The following is a 27,148-nucleotide window of genomic DNA, read 5'->3' as shown; positions in this document are numbered from 1 at the left end:
AATTCAACCAAAAAAAACTTTAAAATTAATTTTAGTTTTTATTACAAATAATTGCAATTTAAAAAGTTTATCACATAGTATGACAATACATAAGATACAATAATCTTGAAATTAACCAGTTCAAATAAATAAGAATAAAATACAACAGTTGAATTTTTTTGAATACTTTTAAAAGTTTTAGTATTATTATTTCATAAAAAATCTTCCAAAATTTTGAGAAAAAAATCTGTCAAACTTATTTTTTTTACGAAGGATCACTTTCCAAATGAATCAAAATTGATTTTTGTTGGGTAAAAGACACATTTTTCTGGAAATAAAAATAGGAAAGAAAAATATTAAGCACTGGTAGCGGAGTTGGCGACAATCTGGGGGGTGATAGGGTCCATATCCTTGACTCCGTCCTTGTCAATGACGGTGACACTGAAGTTGGGAAGGTTGATGATGAGCCTCTTGTGCACCTCCTTGACACACTCCACCATGAGGGCGTACGCCTGCTCTTTAGTCATGTCAGGCTTGTAATGTCTGAAATATAAATTTTTAAAATATCCTATTATATAAAGTAGTAAGGTTTTTTGTCTGAAGCTTAAGACCTCAATCTTTATTGAACTGATTGAGTTCTTTTTTTAAAAATCCTTTGATGGATTTAGACCGTTCTATTCTAAGAATTAAGTCTTGGGATGTTTTAAGCTATTTTTCTAGCCCACCTCTTCCTCTTCGAATACAGAGCCCTTAGATGCTAAGGGGGTATCCGTAAGTATAATATAAAATGATGGCATTATTGTTCATCATTGGGGATGTATATCAATATATCGGACAGTGTTGCGGATCCGCATTGATTGTATGCGGATCCGGATCCTCCAAATTTGGTCAGTGCGGATCCGGATCCGGCTCCGAATCCTTGACAATAGAAATACCAGGGGTATACGAAAAGGGAAGGGGAGATTATATACAATGTGAGAGAGAAGAGTGTGGGAGTGAATCAGCTGATCTTAACACGGTTACCAGATATTTCAAAATTTGTAAGTGACAATTTTATATAAATTTAGGTAGATTTTTCCATAAATTTATACCCCAGGATCCGGATCCGCATTTTTTTGCGGATCCGGATCCTTGGACTTAAAAAATGCGGATTCTTGCGGATTTACCTGTCCATAATAGTAGTTGTGAAGAAACCACCATAACCGTGGGCAGCATAGGGAGCCTAAAATATGAAAACAGTGATCAAATCATTTAACCAAAGCAACAAATTTCATAACACAAGATATATAATCCATACGCTTTCGATCAAAAACCAGATTACCTTCGAGACACTGTCTTTTAATTATAAAATAATATGGATTTTTTTATTTGCAGTATGGTTCAGATACTTCTTTTAGGTCCAGAAAAAATGTTTATTCAAGAAAAATCTCCCAAGAAAAAAAAAATTACCCCCCCCCCCCCTCCCCACATATCAAAAATATTTCTTTGGTGATTTTAAGATATGAATTTAGATGGTTTTAGGCTATTTTTTCATTAATATTCAGAGCCCATGATGCAACCACTAGGTAGAAAATTATATAGTAGCTGCGCTGCACACAATAAAAACTACCTTGATCATGGCTGCCAAGTAATCCATCTGGTAAAGCTCCGGGGTGCTGGTAGCTGTATCATATCCTGCCAGCAGAAGGTTCACCTGGTAGGGTGTGCGAGATCTCAGGTAGTCGGCAAGGTTACGTCTGAATAAATAATAGATAAATTATAACTTGGATGTTGTACTAGAATTTCGTAATTGTAATTTTAAGGTGCTTTCCCTCAAGAGTATAAGTACCCATTCGAGACCCCTTATTTTATTTTATTATTGTTTATATTTTAATAAATTGAACGTATGGGGGGAGAGTGGTTTTCTTGCGTTGACATAACCCTGTGGGGCTACCCAATAACCTAATCTAACAAACAAATGACTAACGCCTTATTATCAACGGAAAATCGCCGGGGAAAAAAAACTCCACCTGGTAAAGTTGGCAGCAGCCGCCGGTGACAGCTCATACCCGTTCCTCATCTTGTAGAGCTGGATGTTCTTCTGGATGTACTCGGCAAACTGGGAGGTATCTCCGCTCTCTCCGGACACGGCCATGATCAACCTGTCCGACAGCTCCAGGTATTTCTTCTGGTCAGATTTCATCACCATTATGGATCTGAACAATATCATCATATGTAAGTTTGTCAACATAGAGATCAAATAGTTAATAATCGCATCGTATTATAGACAGCTTTCCGCAGATATTAAAATGTACAATGATAAGATTAAAACCAGTTTTTTTTCCCCGAGGGACCGAAGACTCCTTTTCTTGTGATTTTTATTTAAAATTTTGTGGAAAATTGAATGTTATACGATGTTGTACATGATTTTTCAGTATGGCTTAGAACCAGTTGTAATTCAGCAAATATTAATCGGTTTAGAAGCCATACTGGAAAATCTTTTCTTAAAACAAGACATTATTTTTTTTGCAATATGCATAATTTCCCCACACCGTTTTAAAAAGACAAACAAACAGACAGCCAATACAAGTGAATTATAGCGTAGCTGCTCTAAACAACAAATATATATGTATAACCTGGCGTTAGTCTGATCCGCAGCGACCATGACAAAGTCCTGAAACTGCATTCCCATCAGACACTCCATTTTCAAGTATTATCACAAAAATCTGCAAAATCATAAAGATTCTGGTTTTTAACTTTTTTTATATTTACATTATTTTTGACATATTTTTTCTTCATTATAATCTTATGGCAGCTGGAATAAACAAATACTTTTTTTTCTTTTTAACTATCTACTAAAATATAAAATAATAAACTCTAATGAAAAAAATACAAGACTAATATAAAGAAATAAAAAATCTGAACAAAAAAACAAAATTAGCTACCATTTCAAATTGTTTAGTACTTTAGGTTCGTTTTTTGCCTTTCAAATAATCATTACTAAACTATAAAAAATATGAGAATTAAATTTCTGGCTAAAAATGCGAGACCTGCCATACTATCGAGTATATGATGCATTACAGTACGATACATAAATGTATTCAGTTTTAGGCTATTTTTCTAAATACAACAATAGTAGTATACATAGACATTTCTTTTATGTACATTGATGTAAATTTCAGTATTGATGCCTAATGGTGATTCGGTATGATATTATTAAGGACAGTTATGTTCATAAGTAGCGCAGTTGACAAAATGTAAAAAAATACATTAACCAGAACATTAGAGTAAAGTAAAGAGGGAGATAGGGTTAAATAACTGTATCTCCCCATCGCATCAACCTTTCTATTTCTATTGGGTCATTGAAAATCAACCAATGGTGTCGCTTATATTAACACAGCCAAGTAGCAGACAATAATTTAGAATCAGACGAAAAAGGTCATTGAAAAAGAAAGGGAGGTAGTTGTCTGTATGTACATCTATACTATAGATCTGTTACCAGAAAATCCTTCCACATTTTTAAAAAAATATCATGAAATTTGATGTGTGTCTGTTGGTACAGGTCTGTAGAGGTTTGTACCTGCGAATAGGAGCGCTATACTTTAACAAGAAAGAACCAACGTATTGACATACAAACAGAATCTATGTAATAAAGTAGCTGAACATGAAAAATCATAATTATGATAAATGAAATGAAGCATAATATTTTTCAGCAAGACAAAAATATGCAAATAAAATGATACATATTAATAAATGCCCTTAATAGAAGAATTATCAATTTAGGAGTTTTTAAAGTCGCCTATAGGCATCTATTCCATTATACAAAATTTTTTTCCAGTATGGCTTCGAATCCGCTGGATTAGAACAGATTCTCAGCCGTAATGAAAAATCATCTACAGCATCGTATTATAGAATATTTCCACGAATATTAATCTTATAATTTTTCATTTTAATATCCGCGGAAAGATCTCTATAACACGATGCGATGAACAACTATTAATTCACCTTCAGCTTGGCTGACGAAACACAAACATTTGAGCTTCGATATAAAAAAAATGAAGTCTATCTCATATCCGATAAAAACCGCTCGTTAATACTAAACGGTTTTTATTATATGAGATAAATATGTAAAATATCATGGTATCACAAGTTTTTTTTCTGTCAGCTAGGATGACAATTTTATTGGCAAGAGAGAGAGAAAATAATGAAAATTATTTACCACAAGACCCGGACAAACAAAAATTTAGCTTTACAACATTAATTTGAGTATTTATCTTCAAATAGGCCTTTTTAAAAGCATTGGCAACGTTACCTTCGAAATTTCGGCGGAATCGCCGCTCCCGCCGAAAATTGCCGTTTCCCGCCGATTTTTTTTGTCGCCATATTAGACAATTTTCAATCATCTTAGATAAACTTTTGTTTTTCATAAAAATTTCCCTTATATTTTCACTTGACACTTGTAAGATTTTAGACTTGCAATTTTTTAAAATATTGACATTTTTGAAATATTTCAAGTGTCACGTGAAAATATACCTAAGAGAAATTTTTATGAAAAAAAAGGTTTATCTCAGATGATTGAAAATTGTCTATTATGACGAGAAAAGGCAAAAAATTTCGGCGGGAAACGGCAATTTTCGGCGGGAGCGGCGGATCCACTGCAGTTTCTTCGCCGTTCCATAATGTACCTCTTTAAAGCAACTGCCATGTCAAATCTCAGAGCTGTGACTCTATATTTAGTATATCAGACCAGTCTTAGAAGATACTTAAGTTATCATACAAGGGATAACCCCAGAGTTAGGACAATCGAAGATAAATTGATCTACAACCCCTTAAAAAAAACAAAAAATCTGATGGAGAAAAAATTATCTACCATTGTCCTATCCATTATTCCCTGATATATTTAATCTATTCTGATGTTTTTGTATGAATTGTAGAATTTTCAATGGTTGTAGAACCAACAGAAATCTCTTTGGTGTCGTCTTTTACAGAATCCATGTGATCTTCAGTGGGATCTTTTGACGTAACTTGATGCTCAAGCGATGACTCAATTGAAGTTCCTTCAGCTATTGTAGCAAGATCTTTAGAGGCTTCATTATCAGGAGAATCCTCAATGTTATCCTTCAATCCATTTATAATATCAGCAATAGCTTTGGATTCAGCCTCACCAAGAGAATCAAACAAATCCTCACTTTCCTCTCCGCCAAATGGTTCATTGTCATGGGCATCATGGTTGAAGTCTCTGGATTGGTTAGCTTGATCTAGATCATCTTGTTTATGGTGAACACGGACCAGGCTGAACTTTCCAGGACTTGTTGCACTAAAACAATAAATGTATAAATTTATATAGATGTATAACCAGACAATTACCTAGCTCCCCATGTTGAGAACCTTTTTTGTCTGCTAGCAAATTTGCTCTGTCCTTTGCAACTTGTCTGTTAATATTCCCGACGCTTTTGGTTGATTTTCAAGAACCCAATTGAGAGTCGGTAAAGGGTCCTCGAGAAGGGAAAATACAATTATTTAACCCCTTCCCCCCCCCCTCTTTTTTTACTCTAACACTAAAACAGTAAGAAAATGCTGAAATGAGGGGTGGATATTTTCCATCCCAGTTAAACTTCTTCCCCTCCAACCCTCTAATTCTTCCCTAATTCATATAGTAAAAATGTGTAATATTTCATTATTTTGAATACCCCCCCCCCCCCCCAAATAGAATAAAGCTCAAAAAGGCAAGGGTGAAGAAACGAAGATAAAACAAAAGGTAATTAGGGTTACCTGTGCTAGAGATGCCAGTTTTTATCCACGTCTGATGGCGCACAATCTGAACAGGCCCAAGACCAGCCATGAACCTTAATATGGACATATTATTGATTCACTTACATTCAAGATGTCCGTCTGTACATTGTACAATGTATGGTACATCTATCTATCTATATGTCAATTTTATAGCAATCCAGGATTATCTAGATTCTTATTTATTTTCAATTCATTTAATACAAAAAAAAACCCTCGAAAAGTAAAGCTGAAAAACAATAATATCTAAACTTTTTGACTGACATACAAGTCGTATTAGAATACAAGTGGAAACCGGTGAAAAAAGTGTCGGCTATTTAACTTGCTAACATGGACATTACATGTTGGCCAGTTCGTTCATACAGTAGGAGGGGATGGGATAAATCCGATCGTTATTTTAGCCAGCTACAAGCAGGGGTAGCTATTCTAACCAACAATTCTACAAAAAATCACGAAACCTTATAAACTATCTGGTGGTATATTTTGTTTAAAGAAAGAAGGGAAGGAAAAGGGAAGAAATAGGGGAAGGGTATTGGCGGGAAATTTTCCTTTAAAAAATTGGGGAAGGGGGTGTTTGTTTTATGGGGGGTTGGGGGAAGAGTAGAATCCAATCGGTTACCGAGATCTTAAGGGACAGACAGACATCATTTTACTATGTATTATAGATTGTGGATAATTTCCGATAAAAGTAAAAAAAACTCACCTTGGGAGATTTTTTGACAGGTGGATTAAGACATCCAAAATGGAAACATTTGGCACATTCGTCACATCTGAAAAAGTATTAATAATTCAACTGTAATGAAACTTGGAGAAAGGCTGAGGGGGGGGGCGGGGTTGTTTTGAGTAATTTAATTGAATTTTGATTGTTTGGTTCTAGTTGTATCCACTCCCAAACTTCAGAGAGGAAGGGGAAATTGGGCTGTTTGTTACACTAAACACCAAAGTTTCATAATAAAGTTCTCATTTGTTACCTTGACAACTTTAGGGACTTTTATTGAATTTTGATTAGTTGATTCATAAAGTTGAGTGTCCAAACTTTTTAACCACTAACTTTAATGTACAGATGAGGTAAGTTTGTGTAATAACATTGGGGATGGTACATAAATTTATCGGCCATTGTCCATTTAAATCTGTACCGCAAACATACCTGACAAGAGTAGAATTGTTGCCCTCTCCCTGGCAAACATCACATTTAGTTCTAATATCCCGCGACTTCTTTGTTGTACTTGTTGACCTCTCCCTGCGGGGCCGACTACTCAGAACATTCTAAATATTTTATATTCTAAAGCATCTGTGTCCTGTCCAGTAAGTGCAGCCACTATTTTTTTCCCCCTTGGAATAATATTGCAGTTACTTACGTTTTTTTCTTTATTGGCGTCAATGTCTGTTAAGACAAAAAATTTATTCAAATACTTTTTCCTGTTTTATGTCTTTAAACGTAGATTTGTTACAGTTTTTCGTCATTTGTATTCTAATAAGACTAAAAGGTACTGTTTTGGTTCAACTTATTACAAAAATTATTAGTTTTAAAAACTAAATGTTTTTAGACATTTCATATGCAGAAAATTCACTTTTCAGATAAAAGGCAATTAAAATCTTTATTTATTTTATAAAAGGTTACAACTGCACTTATATTCCAAAATTTTTATTGGTTTTAGTGAAAATTAACTGCACTTACTGTCCAGTAAGATCTCGGAAAAAGAAACAATAAACAAGTGATTCTGACCCTTATAAAATCTAATTGGAAAGGTTTAAGGTAAGATATAGTCGATGGAAAATTCAAATCCCCCCCCCCCCCTCTTAAAGAAAGAATCCTTCAAAAAATGAAAAACCATTTTGATCATGATTACGCTTTACTGCGAAAAAGAAATATTTAAAAACAAGCAATTACGTTTCATATTTGAAAGTTCAATTTAAGGAATTAAGTACATTTTAAGGAATTAATTCTATTCATATTATATCCACTGATTTGACCTTTTCATTTTAAGTTTAAACATTCTGCAATGTATGCTCAATAGACTGGCCCAAAAAAACATGAATTTTAAAATCTTTACCATATCAATTTGCGGATACCTTGAAGTTGTTACCGGCTCAAATGTAGACCTTTTAGTGAAAACTAGACCTCTCTACAATGAGAATTGATCTCGAAATTTCAATCTTAAGTTTTTTTTTATGATTTTAACAAGAAATAATTAAAGAACTGCCAACCTAAAATAATGTAACAAGAGTTCAAATATGAAGCAATTATAAAAAGTAGGCAGAACCGCCATTTCTGCCGAATAATTCCGAAAAACGTCTAAAAACATTGTTTTATTTAAATTGATAATTTGTGTAAGAAATTGATCTAAAACAGTAGCTATTAGTCTTATGAGAAGAGAAATGATGAAAAACTCTAAAAAATATACATTTTAAAGACATAAAATAGGAAAAAGTGTTTTAAATAAATTTCATGGCTCAACAGGCATTGTCGCCGCCTATAAAGAGACAATTTATTTAAATAAAAAATTAAATGAAGGTAAAAAATATGTAATATACTTATTCTCATATTTAAATTTTAAAAAAAGCATACCTACTAATAAAAAAATTAATATTGCAAAAAATAATTTGATTGTTTTTTATTAAACCAGGAATAAAGAGTAAGGCTTATCTTTGATTATTTTTCTTCAATGATTTTGCAGTATGAATTAGCTTTCCCAAATTATTGTAATTGTACATAAATAAATTTTTATACTTTCTTTCTTCATATGTTTATTCCTGGTGATTTTAATATTTTATTTCAATGTTTGTAAACAAACAGACAGAAAATTTGATGTTTTGCTTTATATCTGGTGTAAGGCTATATTAATTTGGGAAGAAAGAATGAAAATAAAAATGCATTTGACGAAATAGCGATAGATTTTTTCTTAAAATCAATTATAGGGCTAAAATCTAAAAACAATACATAACCTATTTTTACATTCCGCACATTGAAAAGCGATTTAGACCTTCATTTGGGCCACACTAATGCTCAACTATCTTACAGGGGTGTATTATATTCTGCACAAGATTTATTTTTCTCCCCTGCTACAAAATATTTTATTTCCCCACTACCCTATTTTTTTTTAGCAAGGGGGGGGGGGATGGAAAAATATTTGAAAAACTCTATATTTTATTCATTTTATCCCCCCTACCACACATTTTTTAAAAGTTTTTTTTTGTCAAGGAGGGCAGTGGGGGATGGAAAAAATGTTATCATTTCTCTTAATTTTAACATTTTTCCCCCCAACCACATATTTTGAGCAGGGTCAATTTTGCAGAATATTACACCCCTGCTATCATACCTCTTTCCCAAGATCATCCTTCTTTGAGTTTAACTTTTTGGCAGCTGTCTCGTCCGTTTCCTCTGGAGTTGCTTCTGTGTTGGAGGAAGATTCGGCTGCTTTTGTACTAGTAGAACCTAAAAATATATTATCCTATTATCGTAAAGAAGTATGGTTTTTCTTGTCTGAAGCTAGAGATGGCAGAAAAAGTTGATCTGAATTTGTATTACACATCTTTAAAAACAACAAGGTAGTTGTTTTAATTTCTAACCAGCGCTGCGGAGCCGTTTGATTTTGGTGCGGCTCCGGCTCCGGCTCCGCGGAGCCGTCTGTGAAGATAGCGGCTCCGACCTAAAATCCAGAAAAACTCATAATTTTTTTGCCAAGTCTCGTTTTGAATTTTGACGGTTTAAAAGTTCAAGTTTTGATAAAAATGAACTTGAAAAACTTAAAAGGGGCATTTGCACATGACACAACAGTTACCAAATTGTAATTAATAAAAAATTTCTTATTTTAGCTAACCCGGAGCCGTTTTTAACGAAAATAACGGCTCCAGCAAAATATGGCGGCTCCACGGCTCCCGGCTCCACAACGCTGTTTCTAACTATTGTCCTTACTCCTAAAATCCAGCGTTTTCAAGATATTAGGCAGAAAAAAAAACAAGAAAAAAGTTTTGTTTATATCACCTGTCTCTTTAGCTGTTTTCGCGGGTTTCTTACTTGAAGAAGATTGCTCCCTATCAGCTGAGTTATGGTGTTCTTTATCAGCTGCTATTTGGCTTTCCTTATCAGTTGATTTGCGCCGCTCTTCACCAGCTGATTTTTGTCGCTCCTTTTCAGCCGATTTACGCAATTCTTTGTCCGCTGATACTCTGTATGCGTCGGAAAACGCGGGAACGCTGGGTAAATTTTTGGCGCTACTGACAGTTGGTGACGCGGCCTCGCGCGCAGGTCCTGGCAAGAAGGGTTGGACACCACGCGGCACAGGTATGTGACTGTAGTGGTGAGGTTTTAGGCTAGGAATTGAGTGACCTGAACAACATAATGTTTTTAAATAAGTTTGAAAAGTTGTTTCATAAAGCTTTATCTAAATGTTAAATTTCAGTTATTTATTTACCTAATGACTTTTCTTTTTAAAAATCTTTTTTTTTTCATAGATAGAGCAGCAACGATTAAGTAACAAAAAATGGGATATTAAACACTAAACAGTAAATAACAGTAGTACCCAAAGTTTCATAACCACCTTATCTCATTTGTTGGCTCAAAAACTTTGGGTACTTTTAATAATTCGTCGGTTCTAAGCTATTAGTACCCAATCTTATCAACCAAAAATTTCAATCTACAGATGATGTAAACACTGTGACTTGGATTTGTGTATCAAGAGGGCTGTATGTAGGTAAATTAATCGTCCATTGTCTTATCCCTTAAATCCCTCATTTCAGTAGGTACACAACACCACTAACTATTTATATTTACCTGGAGATTTTAAAGAGAGGTATCCCTGTCCAAATCCAGGAAATCCAAAGGGAGGTATCAACCCTTTCTCATGGTCTTCCCGTCCGCCATTCTACAAATTAAATGTTCGGTTAAGTTAAAAAAGGATATTAAGAATGGACGTAGAATATACGTAATATTATGACGGGGGGAAAATGTCATCCATTTAGGTTTCTATTTCCTCTGTCATTTATTGGCCACTTCGTTTAACCAATAGAAGGGGGGGGGGGGATGGGTAAAGAAAGGATCGTTATTTTTTTTGCCCGCTACAAGTTTCACTTTAATAGATTTAGTTTTACTTTAGACTTTTTTTGAAAATTTTTTCTAGGGGGGATTTCCAAAAAAAAAATAGTTATAAACCTTCCCGGGACCTATGAGAAGCTACCCTGTTAAGGAGAACCCGATCGGTTCTGTGGTTAGCAAGATCCTTCGGTACAACTATACAGACAAACAAACATACATCCTCCTGTTACTTTATTATAAGGACTAGCGGTTACGCCCCTAGAGGCCTCTAGTGGCACTTTAAGTTTTTTTTTTATATTTAAAATATGTCTATGTTGCGTTTGACGTTTATGTTTGCGTTGAAATGTCTTTCTAAAATCGAGAAACGTAATAGAAATTTCGATTTTTTTTATTTCTCTTGGGAGGGTGGTGGTACCCTTCCCCAAAATAGTTAAAAACCTTCCCGGGACCTAGGAGAAGCTACCCTGTTCAGGAGAACCCATCGGTTTAGCGGTTAGCGAGATCCTTCGGTACAGACACACAGACAGACAAACATCATGTTACTTTAGTACAAGGATGGCAATAAACTAACTAGGTACTTAATTATCTAGAAAATAATGAAAAATTCACCTGCAAATGACCACCTCCTCCGCTGGAGGAATGGGCTAGTTTCATCTTTTTCTTTGGATGCAGAGATTTGTGGATATCTAGTCCTTCCCCTTCATCATCTGCTTCCCCTAAACATACATCGCGGCAATTAAAAACAGAATCGAATGCTGTTTTAACAGTGATCTCATGCGCATGTGGATGATATTCAACCTTTTACTTAAACATTGGTCTGTGTATGACAGGTGTTCTACTTCTATTTGATGAAAACAACGAAAACACACAGCCCCCACATTAAAAAAAATAAACTAAAATCAAGGGATAAGTTTTTTTTCCATTGCCTAACCCCTGAAGAGAGGGTCTTATCACTGTAGTACCCTAACCCTGCGGGGCTAATTAACATAACTTAAACTAACCTATAGTAATAAATAAAAATAAACGCAAAAGCTCACCTGACGTGGCAAGACGATCCTCCACTGTGTCCGGGGTCCCTTTACGGTCACGGTCGGTCTCTTCTGCGGGTGGAGGCGGGGGTGGCAGCGGCTTTATCTTGATCTTTATTGGTTTCGGGGCTATTCGTATGACACACTCGTCGCCGTTTTCTTCTATGTCAGGTTCTAAACACATTTGACAATTAAACAGGAAAATATTTGTTATGAAGCTACCTCCTCAGTTTTAGATTTTTGGGTATACAATACATACAGACACAAGATGGAAAAGATGTTTAGTGTAAATGAAGGAAACGAAATGTAAAATAAAATGAAAATTAAGAAACCTATTTGTAGCACGACCGACAGTCCAATGCAACGGACCAAAATATGTCAAAACTTAATGCAAATTAGCGTTGAGAATATATACAAAAAAATCTCCTATCTTTGTTAACTAGAAGCTGAGGAAATCACATTTAGAATTAAAGAGTAGCTTCGCTTCTTCATAAATACAAAAAATAGCTTTACCTGAAATAATATTTGCAGACAGCAGCGCCTGTTTCCTGGCCAACTTCTCCAGCCGTTTCCTCTCCTTCCGCTGTTTCTTCCTCTCCCGTCTCTCCATCTCACTTTCGCTGCTCTCGTGCAACGTCTTCTTGCCGCCAGACGTTTCTACACCACCGCCACCCAGTCGCGATGGGGAATTTATCGACCTGTCGTCGGTCAGGTTCAGCGAGTCGGTGGTGGTGTTGGCGTCCGAGTTGTCCATGTCGTACACGGAATCATCACTCATGGAGGTAGAATGTTGGCTGTTGGCCCCGCCACCGCTGCCCCCGTTCACTGTGCGTCCAGTTGAAGTCGACGGGGGCAACTAAAAATTTAAGATATTTTTTTTATGCGAAAAGAATCCAAACTTGATTTTTTACGATGAACGTCACATCATAAACTAACAAATTAAAATTTAAAAAAAAAGTCTCCTAAGATGTTAAGCCAACGAATAAGTAAATATTACTATAAAACTTTGGTGACTAGTGCAATAAATAGCCCAATGTCTCCTCCCTCTCTGTGAAATTCAATTGTTATTTTTTACGAGAAAAAAGTTTCTTGTCTGACGCAACTATCTTAAAAACAAAAAGAAACATACCTGACCAATCTCCTTTTCTTTTTTACCCAGCCAGGTCTTGAAGTTCAAGCTATCACTTGAATTATTATAGCCGGATTTTGTGCTATGCGTCGGGGACAACATTCTATTTCTTTGGGGACTTGTAACATGGGGCGGGGATGGAGTGACGGGGGGCATTTCCTTCAGAGTTGCTTTGCTCTTGAAGAATTTCTTGGGTGGTAGGCCAGGGGAGACTAAACCGTTTCTAGTAGCATTGGAATCTGTGGATTTTATGGGTTCGTCTTTTGGTGGTGGTTTGGAAATTTCTGGGATTCCCTAAAATAATTTTGACATTTATAAATATGACTACAATGTAAAATAACTTTGACAGTCCTAATATTTACAAGGGAAGGAATATTTGAAACTAAAATACGTCAGTGTGACTTTAATCGGTCGGAATCCGTGCAAATTAACTTCTATTTAAAAGAATTTTCCACTAAAGCTTTAAAACGATTAAGTTGGCAAGGGTCAAGGACCAAACAAAAGCTAACAATTGTATACAAAATATGACAATAAATATATATTTTTTTCAGGTTAAATTACGCTTTAATTTTACCCCTATAAAACGTTTAATAGCCGCTTTTTCATTACCTGAACGACTTTAGAAGCCTTGGCCTCGCTGTGATGCTTATTAACTGCAAATGTTGATTGTCTGTTGGGTGTGCTTGTGGCAGCCGGTGACTCTTTCACACTTCTGGATGGTTTGTCAGGTGTACCAACAACGTCCTTGGAACCTGCTGCTATCTTATCTTGAGCCTTAGGGTCCTTGGCATCTGCTTTCATATCTTGAGTAGTCGAATCCTTGGATTCGGCCGGCTTTTCTGGGTTTGCAGTCTCTTTTGCTACTTTGTCAGACATGTTGCGCGCTTTAGACCTGCTTCTAGACGATGGAGTTACAGAGGTTGACCTGCTCGAGGACGCTGATCGTCTGACAGAGGCTGACCTACGTGCCCCTCGCCCACTTGATGGCGTCTCACTTACAGAATCTTCTTTACTAGGAGTGACAAATTGATCCGTAGAAGTATTCCCCTTGCTATTGTTTACACTGTTAGATAAAGGTTCATCCTTGTTATGCTCTTCTGATTGTTTTTCCGACTCCAGGGGAGCTCTGCGCCCTCGCAATCCACTTCTCCTTGTTTTCCCACCTTCTTTTGTGCTTGGTGTGGACTCATCTTTAGCTAGGAAAAATAATTTTTGAATATCATTAATTTTTTGGTTATTTGTTAGTATAAGAAAAGAAATATTCTCAAAACAGTGGCGTGCATAAGAGTTATGGTATTTGTAGATCGTACAGGGGGTATATGTTAAGATAGGCCTACTTAATGATATCATCAACACCCTCTCCCAAACAAATGATTCTCTTTTACAGTGAAGCTTTATATAAGTCTAGGTAATCTTCCAAAGAGAAATCACCCCACAAAAAATGATTTTTTTCCTTTTTAAAACAAAAATTAAGGGTCAACTTCCATTCCCCCCCCCCCCTAACCTTAAGTGTAGCGAGAGACCTCTAGCGGCGTGGCAGCTAGTTTAAGATAATCTATATACCTGGAGTTTGCTTTACAGCCTTGGTACCCTCAGCTACTTCTTTCTTATCAACATTTTCACGAGATTCTTTGGATACTGTTGTGTTAATACTCTTCTCTGACTCTCCTTTAGATTTATCAATATTAGGAGTAAAATTCGAGGTTTTGGCCAAAAATGCGCCAATATTTTCTACAGTTTCTTCCATGCTTTGATTAAGAATATTTTTATCAGTTTCTGTAGTTTCAGCCGATTTTTCAGTTCTACTTGTAGTTGATTTGCCAGCAATCTTAGTGTCATCATTTTTGTTTGAATCATTTGGCTTATGGTCAGTTTTAATGGTATTCTTGGCTTCCACTGTTCTATCCTTAGGTGCTTTATTATCCTCTTGAGGTTTACTGTTGGTAAAAGACTTATTGCTTTCCTCCGGTTTCGAGGAACTACTTGTAATCTCTGATTGCACTGAAATATTGCTGCTCTCATTATCACCTCCTTTTGCAACTCTAAGCTTCCGAATGGATCTTAATGGGTTGTTACTACGAGGCTTCTCGGAAGAAGCAGTCGGATCAAGAGATGGTTCATTTGAAGCTTTACTTGATTTATCATCATTCATAATAAGGGTATGGTGAATAACTAACGGTGACTTGATAATAGGTACACTTGAACCATTGTCTGTATCTAAGTTTTTATTGGAAGCATTTGGATTAGAATCAGCAATTTCAGAGCTCTTGTTAAGCGAACTTTCATTAGATTTTGCTTTAGGAATTTCATCAACTGGCGCTGCTTTTGCTAGCTGGGAAGATTCCTCTTTGTCCTGTTGAACAGCAGCTGCCAATCGTTTGGAAGATTTCACCTTGGGAGTTTTAACTACCGTGGATTTTTCTTTTACCCTGCTAGAGGATTTTTCTTTTTCAGCATTCGAGGATTCTTTAGGTTCATTAATTTCCAAAGAAGCATCGACATTATCTGTAGTTTTGTTTGGTGCATCCTTGTCTGCAACATTTTCCAGGCTACTTTTATCTGCTTTGCTTGGGGTAGGTGTAGGGACAGTTTTGGCTGCTTCTGGGGTAGATGGGGTGGTAGACGTTGTACTTCTTCCCGATCTACGACTTGATTTCCTGCTGTCTGATGGTTCAGCAGTTGTCTCAACAATATCACTAAAAAATATCATTTATAAGATTAAGGCAAATTGTAATTAACTAGTGGCTTCGCCCCTCGTAATTATGGAATAGAATATGCATTGATATATTGACTGGGAAAATTTTTCATCAATTTAAAGGTTGCTAACATGACCTCATTTATTGGTCAGTTCGTTCATCCAGTTAAAGAGGAAGGAGATGGGCTAAATGGGATGTATCAGTATTTTAGCCAGCTGCGAGTATCGCTTTATTATAGTAAATGAAAATCTGGTGCAACATCAAAGTAATAATATATCTATTCTGATAATAGAGTAGCCGAGGTGCAATACACAAACATAATCAAATTACCTTGAAATTTTAGGCAAACTAACAACAGCACTCTTGAAAACTAATTCTTGTGAATGTGAGGTTTTCATGGGTTGAGGAGTTTCAGCTTGTTTAGTATTTTCATCAACATGGGACATTTTCTTCTTTTTACCCTTGGATTCCTGGCGACTAGATTCGCTACCAAGATCTAAAAAAAGACAAATTTTTAAATCAATATTATGTAGAAAGCTTTTCACAATTTCATAAAGGAACATTGATGACAACATCCATAAGTAGAGAATAAAATTATCGATCCAGCCGTTAACTAGATTCTAATGGACATAAAAAATACAGTCAGAATTCCTGTTACTTTTCTTCGATTAAACCTATGTTAAAGGTTGTATACACTGAATAATGAAAGGTTTTAATCCTATAGTGATAATAATGAAAGTTTAAGTCAATTAGGACGATTTTAACATAAAGAGTGTCCCTATGCTACCAATTTTCTTGCACGAGATCTGACTGAAGGTTGTGGGCCAAATTATGAAAGGTTTAAATCCTATAGACCGATTTTAACATAAAATTTACCTTGCTCTGTTGATTTTCTTTTATGGGAAGTAGGTGGGGGAGGTGGACTGAGTGATGATATCGACAGAAACGAGGTGTCCAGAAAACTGTCATCATCTATGACCGGAGCGTTTCTTCGTTTTCTACATAAAAATACAATTTTATAAGATAATCTAGTAGGACAAAAACCATAAAAGCAAAATCAAACGATCAATCCCCCCCCCAAAAAAAAAAAATTGTAGAAGTAAAATTTTCGTATCATGGAAAGAAAGCGAAGTAGCGGATTTCGTCGTATTTTCACAGTAGCTTTTCTCCTATTTCCTGACCCTGCGGGGCAATAATTAATTTTTACCTAACCTATTTTAAAATAACCTATAAAAAGCTACTGTGAAAAAACGACGAAATCGATACTTTGTTTTTTTTTCCATGATCCAAATTTTCATTCATAAGTAAAATGAACTTCCAATTGTCCCTAGAGGCCTCTGATAACAGAATAGGTACCTTGAAGATCTAGGTGCATCAAAGTCAATAATTTTCTTGTCATAATGGAATGGTTCTGAAGGATCTTTGTCGCAATCTGTGCACTGCCAACCGTATGCCTGAAAAAATATAAAATTATTTTCTAAGGAAATAATTTAAAGTTTGTGGATAAAAACAAGGATGACAACATCCAAAAGTAGCGAAGCTCAAAATTATGGATGAATATCGGGAAAAAAATTACTACAGAGAAGTGTCATAAAATAATCATTAAACTTGATAAAATAAAGAAATCACAAATCGCACAACCTTTTAATCATGAAAACTAAAAAATATAGGAATCGATCTAGCACCGCAATTAATGGACAAATCTTAATGAAACTTGATGCAAATATGTAGAATATTAGCATATTCAAGCCCTGATAATTTTAGCCGTCAATCCTAATTAGGAATAGAGAAAATCATGAAACCTAAAAATCTAGGAAACGATCTAGCACCCCAATTAATAAATAAATATTGAAAATATATAATGTAGAATGTAAGATAAATTAATCCCTGAAAATTTCAGTTCTCTCTCTTGAAAAGGAGCCGAGAAAATTACAAAAACATAAAAATCTAGGAATCGATCTAGCACCCCAAATAACAAGACAGGTGGACAAAACAATGTACAGAATAGATGAGCATTTGTCAAAGGAATCTTCACTATAAATTTCAACTGTCTATCTTTAATAGGAGCCGAGAAAATCATGTTTCCTCCATAGCGTTACGGACTGACTGACGGACAGACAAAGTGAATTATAGAGTAGCTTTGCTACTATCACTTCCAATGGAAAACAAAATGTAACACAAACAATCTTTTGGAATAAAAACTTACTTATTATGAAAAACATTTCAATCTACGCTTTGAAAAAAACGGTTTTATTACATGACTAAAAAGCGGATAATTAACATATATTAAAGTTATCTCTGATGAATCTCAAGAACCCCCCCCCCCCCCCCCCCCAGTGCAAACTAATAAACAAAGCAGCAAATCAACCTTTACCGTTCGTTGTCTTATCCCTCAAGATCTCTGATATTTAATACAGATTCAAAACTAGAATAGTTATTGAGACAGCTTTCCGCGGATATTAAAATGAAAATTTAAAAAGTAATATTATGATGTGATATTTCAATATTTGTAGGATACAATACATGATTTTTCAGAATGGTTCTAACCCAGCGTATATTAATCGGTTTCTAAGACATACTGGAAAACAAACCCTTACCCTGGTCTTTTTAGGCATCTTTGGAAGCGGGGGATTAAGACAGGCCAGATGGTAATAAAACTTGCAGACGTCACACAGTGCCAGCAGATGCTGGTCCTGATTGCTGGCGCATGTCTGGCAGGTCTTCAGGTCGGCCAGACCGCCGCCACCGCCGCTAGCGGAAATCACAGTTGGAGGAGTGGTGTTATTTGTGGTTGAAATCACAGCTGGTTGCTTAGGCGTTGGAGTTTTATTGCTTGGCGGATTTTTCTTTTCCGAATTGGAGGATTTTTTAGCTGTGGGACGTCGCGACGAGTTGCTGCTACGTGCAGAGGATGGGCTCATCAGAGGTTCAAAATTTGTTTGGTAGGAGTCACCGAGTATGTTGGGAATGTTTGTGTTTTCAGGGTCTAACCTAAACACAAAAAAACATAGTATTAATAAAAACTGAAAATAATAACTAAGTTTTTTTTTCTCTTTTCTGAAAGATTTTGGAAATAAATAATCTGATTTAGTTGACTTTTAAACAGGCATATTGGAACTTTTTTCATAGATGGGTCACTATCTCCTTTTAATTTCTTTCTGTATTAACAGAACATTTAAACACGAGGTAAATACAATAAGGATCTAATTCTTAATAATTAGGTAAAAGGGAATGATATTCTAACAAACAATTCTAAAGGAATATTACCCCACAACCCCCTTCCTCTTTTCCTCCCCTTCTTACCCACCCCTCTTTAGGTATATGAAAAACCAAGATATACCACCAGCTAACTTCAAAGGTTTCGTAATTTTTTTTTTGTAGAATTGATTGTTACAAAAGCTAGGCCTGCTGAATAATAGATGCCTATGTTTGACCATTGTTGGATAATACTAAGTAGTTTTAACTTTTTTTATTCTAGAAAAACTTTGTAAAATCCTTGGTAGGATTTTGTAGGTAGGTATATTTTATTTTAAATTCTAAGTTCCCACTTGAGGATAAGCCACAAGTACCCAAATAGGATGACAACATCCATAAAAGCGAAGCTCTGAAACGGTAGGACAAAAGGACATTGACACTTGTATAGTGTCAGAACTGAATAATCAGAATATAAATGTATAAGAATCGAAGCAAAATTGTGAGTAAATTTGTTTGATGCAGGATAATGTTTATTTATGGACATACTTACATTTTTAGGACTTAATTATAGAGTTGCTTAGCTTATAATATTGTATTTTGTTGTCCTAGGAATCAGTATATCAAAAATAAGATCAATCGGATAATTAGATCACATAAAAATTTCTTATTAAAAAAGTGAAAAAATCAACATGCTTAAACTGGACGTACGGACATTCTGATAACGATTATAGAGTTGCTACGCTTTCTAAATTGTACGTACCTACTACAGGGATCACCATGCAAAATTTGAAATCGATAGGACAATTCTAACGTGCCTAAATTAACGAAAAAAGCTATCCGTAATGGATGTACGGACCGACCCTAATTATAGAAAAGCTTTGCTTTAAAAATAGGGTTTCCACTGATCTCCATAAAAAATCTAACTAAAGGACACACACCTGTGTAAAAGATCATAATAGGATTCAATTTTATCTCGGAGTTGTTTGTTGACATCTTTTTCCTGTTGGTTTTCCTGTGCCAGCCTGTCATACTCGACTCTGTTGACTGTATCAGTGTCGGTCAGCTCGGTGTAGGATAATACTGTTGCGGCTACTTTCTCCTTTAACAAAAACCATTGATTTGATTATGGAAATAAAACGGGTAAATAAAATCTGAAATATAAATGACGCAAGTGAGTACAAAATATATACGCATATTTTGGTCAATTTTGGTGTTTTTTTAAAAAAGCTAAATATAATGATAACTATTAAAACAATTTTAAGTATAACTTTTATCTTATTAGGATAACAATTAAAAAAGAAAAATATTTTTACTATATGCAATTCGTGTTCAAACACCTAATTGAAAAAAATAATGCAAGATATAGCTTTTATTTTAAGATAGACGAGGGGCAACGCCCCCAAGAAGCCTTTAGGTATTATTAAAGTGGGAGGGGGATAATTCAACCGCCTTTATACTTTTTAATTTGAGTTTTAATAAAAAATATTATAAAAAAATTTTAGGTAGTGGATTTGAAATTGGCGCATTTGTATAAACACCAGTTAATGCACAAAAATAAGGGGGGGAACAAAACAAGTTTTAAAAAATCTGAGATTGATTAATATACGCTGGATTAAACCGGTTCTTTGCGAAACCGAAAAATCATGTATTACAGACAATTTTCCACGAATAATAAAAAAATATCCATAAAATTAATTAACAGTTTTAATCATAATGTTTTATTTTAATATCCATGGAACGTTGTACAAAAAAAACAGACAAAATACAAATCATAGAGCAGCTTTACTACAGGGGTGTATTATTCTGCACAAGATTCATTTTATTCCCTTGCTACAAAATTATTTACCCCCCCCCCCCTCCCCCTATTTATTTCGACCAAGGAGGGGGGGGGGGGTGAGAAAATAAGAACTCTATAAGGGGGGGTTTTTAATGCAACCATCTCGTAATCAGTGAGCAAATGGCACTTAGAATTCGAATCTACATTTATAGATTTGCATGAGTAATCCTTGGTAGGTTTATTTTCCCTAAATCGAACAAAAAGTTGGAAAAGTAACAGCTAACGGCTCAGCTGTTTTGCCATTTTTTTATATTTATATTGCAAATTAGTCACGAAACCTCTCTCAACATAATACTCTTTTCTACTCCAAAACGTTATCAAACGGTTCTAGACGGTAGCTGTTGGTACTAAAAGTTTTAAAATTGGTTATTGCTATCATTTAACATGAATTAAACCAAAAATATGTTTTAAAAAGTTGATTCCTACGTAATTGATGATGGATTTACCCTGAAAATAGGCAAAAAACGGCTGAACGGCTGAGCCGCTAGCCGTTACTTTTCCAACTTTTTATTCGATTTAGGGAAAATAGACCTACCAAGGATTACTCATGAAAATGTTCAGATCGAAATTCGAATTCTAAGTGTCATTTGCTCACTGATTACGAGATGGTTGCATTAAACCCCCCCCCCCCCTTTATTCATTTTATCCCCCCTGCCACATATTTTTTTAGTTTTCTTACCAAGGAGAGGGAGAAAATGGAAAAACTATTGTTAGTTCCTTAATTTTTACATTTTTATTCCACCGACCACATAATTTTTTCCCCTTCCCCTTTGCAGGGTCAATTTTGCAAAATATACACTTCTGCTTTACTATCTTAAAATTTCTGACCTGCATGGAGACTATTCTATCTGTTCTATCATGATAATACGCTGTAAATTCTACATTCAAAGCAGGATTCACACTCCACCTAAAATGATAATTATTCAAACGAAATGTATTGTAAAATCTGTGTATAAAACTATTCCTAAATTACCAGTGTGGGAAGAGATATTGGACTGTAAATTACACTGGTAACCAAAGTTTTAAAACTACGTTATTTTAATCATTAATTTAAAAACTTTGGGTACTTCTATTAAATTTGATTTTTTGGTTCAAAACATTTTCAACCAATGATTTTGATCTACAGGCGGGATAATTTTGTTGATCATCATTGGGGATATATAAAAAACATTGTCTTATCCCTTATGATCCCTGAAAATTACCTTTTACTAATATCTGCAAGAATTTCCCTGTTCTTCTCTGCCTCGTCCATTGCTTTTCTGTTCAGCCCCTGAAATGGTTTTATTATCACTTGGATGTTACAACAGGTTTTCAGGTTTTGTAATAAAGTGACACTCTCAGCGGGCTAAAATAACTAAAACCTCTATCCACCCCCTTTACCTCACCTCTTTTCCCCTACTGGATTAACCAACTGACCAATAAATGAGTTATATAATAGCAACTTAAAATGGAAAACAGTTTTTCCCTGTCAAAATATTCACGTATATTCTATACCTATTCAATTCAGGCAAACTATAAATGATATAATTTATAAACTCGAAACCGGTTATAAAGATAAGAGAAAAAAAGAATATGAAATATTATCTCACCATGAGATCCATTTTGTTGTACGACCGTTTCAGGAAAGCACTGCTCGTCAAAATGGACCGCGGCATTTTCTGCGTGGGCAACCAAGATGGCGGATGCGTGTTTTCCCGCCATCTTGTCTGCTGGTACTGCAGTTTGCGTAAAATGCGGGAAATACCGTTATCACTGGTGCCGCCAACGTCTGGTGGGCTGGAAATGGCGGCAAAATCTGACCGAATCTTGGCACATCGTTCCTAGGTAATGAATATTCATAAGTAGTGCAGCTACTCTATTAATAGAACAAAACGGTGTCCGTCAGTAAAAATTTCCGTAGGTCTCTTACATATTGTTTAGAATACAATCTCTTTATGTAAACAATACACATTTAATAGACCACAAAACTTAAGAAAAACAAACACCTTTGGTAGGTTAAACCTCACATGTACATTTTTACTGAATATTTTTATTCTAAAATTCTGCTTGCTTGCCGATTTTAATGATATTTTTTGTTAGATTGCATCTGAAAAAATATATAAGAATCTTCAAAAGGCTTTTTTGAAAGGCCACCTACCTTGTACTGTAATGAATAGGTTAGAAAACTAAGTTTTCTTCTTTTAGTGGTTTCTGAGTCTGAATGTAGTTTACAGTGGGCAAAATAGGATTCATGGTCGTCTTCCTTCGGTTCAGATAACAGGCCATGCTCCTGAAAATAGAAATTTACATGATCAGGGATCTTAAGGGATAAGACAGTGGATGTTAGTTAAATTGACGCAAATAATTTTACCCCTTTGTAGGTTTAAGTTAATGATTGGAGACCGATTTATAAAAACCAATCAATATTTAAATAAGTCTTTAATTTTGTAATGAAAAAAATGAGAAAATGTAACTATAGAACTTTTAAAACTTTCCTATGCTTTATAATAAATGAAAATCTTAAGGACAAAGGTTCGAACTAAGACGCTGATATTCCTTTACAGCCAAGCTTCTTATAGTTTCAGTGAAAGTTTTTTTTAACTATTTTAGGAATGGTACCTCCAACCTCCAAATAAAAATAAAAAATGACCCATCTTTAAGTAGGTATTTCTTTTTTAAACCAATCAAAGGATCGACACCTTCTTTAGGGACGTAGCCGCTGGTCAATTTTTAAGTTCTGTGCTACAATTAGAATATAAATTACCTGGGCACAGGTGACATGAAAATATGATTTACACATGCCAGCATCGCACTCAATACAGATACCGGTGCGCGCAAACTTCTCCTCCGCGCACACCAGGCACGAGCGCCGTCCCCAGTTCTGGTAGTTCAGCTCGAACAGGGTTGCGCGCGTGATACGCTGCGGGTCGAAAAAGCTGATGCCGGGAATGTAAAGCGCGCACACCAGGTGGATCCAGCCGCCGGCGTCGGTTTCCTTGTAGATACCCCCAGTGTTGGGGCATACCTGAAACAAGATTAGTTTTCATGAAACGGATGCCTTTCCAAAATGAAAAAAAGATTAATGTCCCTTGGTTTACATACGCACAAACCCCTAAGGAAAAGAAAAAAGGCGAAGATACGTAAAATTTCAACACACATACACGCTACTTCTCTAGGTAGCAAATAAACTTAATAATACTGCATAGAATGATTGAAAAAATTGACAAACAAACATGTTTTAAGGGACCACTGTTTTCAAGGACCCTATGACCATACAAATATATATATAGAAATTATTAGGTAATTTTTTCATGAATTTAAGAAAGAAATAGGTGAAATTATAGATAAAAAAGCATAGGTAACTAGGTATTTTATTTAACTTGTTTATGGCTTACTAATTTTTTTTTGTTTACCTGGCAAGGAGGATTCTGGACCGAGGCCCTGCAGGGTTCACAAAACCAGGGTTCTGTGCTCGCGTCTGACAGATTACTTGCTATACTTCCAGATTCCTAAAAAGGAAACAAATTGAAAGTATGAAGTATTGTAGGATAAAATTTTCAAATGATTACAAATATGTCTGTTTAAAGACCATACACATAAAAGTGGGGGGGGGGGGGGGGGGGGGCGAAAGTGACACTTTTTGAAACCAAAACTAAAAGTCAACAAAGGAACTCAACTAAAAAAAAGAGTTACAGGTCTGAGATTTTGCATGGCAGTTGCTTTATAGGGGTACAATATGGAACTGTGAAGAAACGGCGGCGCAACCGCCGTTTCCCGCCGAAATATTTTTGCCTTTTCTCAGCGGTTTTCGGCGGTTGCGCCGCCGTTTCTTCACAGTTCCATATTGTACCCCTTTAAAGCAACTGCCATGCAAAATGTCAGACCTGTAAGTCTTTTTTTTAGTTGAGTTCCTTTGACTTTTAGTTTTGGTTTCAAAAAGTGTCACTTTCGCCCCCCCCCCCTTTAAAGTTGAGGTATAATACAGTATGTGTTTACTTTATAGTCATTAATTCTTAGTAGCCACTAGGGGATTAACTCACGCTTAATGTTCGAGCACATGATGACTTGAGACGCTGTCTCATGTAAAGTAGGGTTGGCCGGATATCCGGCCGAATACCGGATATCCGGCAGACATCTAATGCCGGATATACGGTCGGATATCTGGTAAATTGCCGGATATCCGGCCCAACCCTAATGTAAAATATACAGTATTAAGTTTTGATAAAGAAACTACCTGAATTCCATAGCAACCTTCATGTACAGAAACCCCACAGCCATCACAGACAGCTATCTCATCAGTGTCATCACTAAAACAATAACATAACAATAATAACAAAAGAGAATGAGATAATATATACACACTCTAAATCAGCTAAATAATGAGTCAGCTATAAATAGACGCATTACTCGACTATTCGACCCCCCATGTTTTTTTTTAGTTTCATAAGAAAAATTTAAAACATTCAAGGCGGAGGGGGTTATTTTTTTTTAGGACGATTTGTTTGGGAGGGTGGTGATACTCTTCCCCAAAATAGTTATTAACCATTCCAGGACCAATGAGAAGCTACTTTGTAATATAGAACAATAATGGTTCAATGGTTAGCAAGATCCTTCAATACAGACAAACACACAGAGATCCTGTTACTTAATAATAAGGATTACAAAAGGAGATATCGAAATTTCTTACCTTCTGGAACTAAGACAGGCGCCACAAACAGTTTTCCTGGCGGCTAAGCTGCTGGCAACAGCTGCGGCCGTTTGTCTGTTTGAATGCTGCCGTCTAGCAAATGTTAGCAGCTGGTCTGTGGTAAGATTTTTTCTCAGCTGTAAAAGTGCGTCCTAAAAATTAACAACCATTTTTAAATCTTAAAATCAAACACTTAGTAGCATTACAATTTCTTTTTTCTCCTGCATTTTGAAAAATAAGTAAAATACATGGGCAATAAAACTAAAAATTGTTCAATAAAATAGTGCAAAATTATTATCATAATCTTACAATTTAAACGGTAAAATGTCACAATTTAACGTTATTTCTTAGAATTGATTTATGTTATCAAACACTTTTTAAAAGTCAAAAGATTGAACGTTAGTAAAACCTTAAGAGTTTTGTGTTATTTTCAATAACTCTTCCCAATACTTGTTAATAAAAAGAATTATTTAATTTTCATCTTTCCCAATTATGCTAGACAATTGATTTTAAGGAATCGTTTCCTACCTTAAAAGCTACTAGGAGACTATGTTACCTAGAGAGAGAGAGTGGACAATGGGCTGTTTATTACACTAGTCCCCAAAGTTTTATAATAACGTTTTCTTATTCATTGGCTCAACTTTGGAGACTTAAGTGATTTTGATAAGTTGATTCATTAAATTGAGTGTTTAAAAGATTCAAACACTAATTTTGATATATAGAAGGGTTAATTTTGTAAGATGTACTGTACATCAATTTAACGACCATTGTCTTATCCCTTTAGATCCCTGACGTTACCTCTTGAGGTTGACTATCGTCACTGGCGTCACTATCATCCCCATCATCGTCACTGGAATCCTCCCCGCTACTCCCATCCCCATCCTCTCCCCCACTGGAGTCAGACTTATCAGAGTCTATATCCTCATGGTCGTCAACCTAGGAAATAAAACGTTCGTTTAAATCTGGTTTTAATTTTTCATAACATAATCAGATCAGGAATTAAACTTTAATGAGTCTATATGGATATTGTGTATCTAGCTTTAAATCTTCCTACACACTGTACTAATATGGTTCTCCTTTATAGTGAAGTTTCTTAAGGTCCAGAGAAGATTTGTAAATATTTACCTATTTAAAATACACCAAAGAGGAGGGTAAACTTATCCCTTCCTCTTCCTCGAGGCCTTTAGAGGCTTAGCCGCTAGTATTTACGAAAAATAGTACGAAATGAACAACAAAATCATAATGTTATTTTTAACTGACATATTACAATTTCCTTCCTGTTGGCATTAACAAGAAACCAATAAGAGTCTGACCTGAAAATCTGAGTCATCTGATTCCTCTCCACAGAGGGCCTCTAAAGCTTCTGAATCCTGAGCAAAAAAATAATCATTAAAATATGTAACAAACAACTCCAAGAAATTCTTAAACCTTAAAAAATAACATTTACATTTTTAAATGTTTGACCGACAGACAGACGAACAAACAATGTATAGATTAGATGCGCATGTCATAGGAATCTACACTAAAATTTTCAGCTTTTTATCTTTAAAAGTAGCCGAGAATTTTTCTCCCATAGCTTTACGGACAGATTTACGAATAGAGAAATTGAATAACAGAGTGGCTTCGCTACCAAAAACCTTACCTTGCTAGGTTTTACTGTTCTCTTCCCTTCCCCCCGATGTCGATATAAAAAATCCATTATTTGTTTAGTCTAAACTCTGAAAGCAAATGATAATTTTTAATAAAATTAATAATATGTAGTTACCTAGATAGTTAAAAATTAATTCAGGGGTGTATATTCTGCAAATTTGACC

At 35.3% G+C, this 27,148-nt stretch overlaps 2 protein-coding genes across 2 annotated transcripts; both read right to left on the bottom strand.

The window, feature by feature from the left end:
- Positions 1 to 25: 25 nt before the first annotated feature.
- LOC145331833 (proteasome subunit beta type-2-like) lies at positions 26 to 2,733 on the bottom strand. The gene is made up of 5 exons (XM_080176679.1): positions 2,595 to 2,733; positions 1,989 to 2,174; positions 1,589 to 1,715; positions 1,146 to 1,201; positions 26 to 522 (listed from the first exon to the last, which is right to left on the bottom strand). Exons 1-5 carry the CDS (start codon positions 2,660 to 2,662, stop codon positions 336 to 338), a joined length of 624 nt encoding a protein of 207 aa, XP_080032805.1. The 5' UTR covers positions 2,663 to 2,733; the 3' UTR covers positions 26 to 335.
- Positions 2,684 to 27,063, bottom strand: LOC145331832 (uncharacterized). Its single transcript, XM_080176678.1, has 30 exons — positions 26,977 to 27,063; positions 26,648 to 26,704; positions 26,133 to 26,270; positions 25,335 to 25,486; positions 24,882 to 24,954; positions 24,061 to 24,156; positions 23,412 to 23,672; positions 22,806 to 22,937; positions 22,258 to 22,488; positions 21,871 to 21,938; positions 21,497 to 21,575; positions 19,770 to 19,930; positions 18,234 to 18,627; positions 16,993 to 17,090; positions 16,513 to 16,634; positions 15,967 to 16,132; positions 14,504 to 15,636; positions 13,550 to 14,136; positions 12,941 to 13,234; positions 12,325 to 12,667; positions 11,821 to 11,985; positions 11,393 to 11,499; positions 10,523 to 10,613; positions 9,734 to 10,078; positions 9,069 to 9,184; positions 6,896 to 7,014; positions 6,452 to 6,518; positions 5,731 to 5,804; positions 4,829 to 5,275; positions 2,684 to 3,149 (listed from the first exon to the last, which is right to left on the bottom strand). Exons 1-28 carry the CDS (start codon positions 27,031 to 27,033, stop codon positions 5,736 to 5,738), a joined length of 5,721 nt encoding a protein of 1,906 aa, XP_080032804.1. The 5' UTR covers positions 27,034 to 27,063; the 3' UTR covers positions 2,684 to 3,149; positions 4,829 to 5,275; positions 5,731 to 5,735.
- Between the last annotated feature and the right edge of the window lie 85 nt (positions 27,064 to 27,148).

The sequence above is a fragment of the Acartia tonsa genome, chromosome 11 (assembly GCF_053477335.1).
Source record: "Acartia tonsa isolate MP-2025a chromosome 11, ASM5347733v1, whole genome shotgun sequence".
Lineage (NCBI taxonomy): Eukaryota > Metazoa > Arthropoda > Copepoda > Calanoida > Acartiidae > Acartia > Acartia tonsa.
Note: the sequence above shows the minus strand (reverse complement) of the source record. Positions and strands in the feature narration are given on the sequence as shown.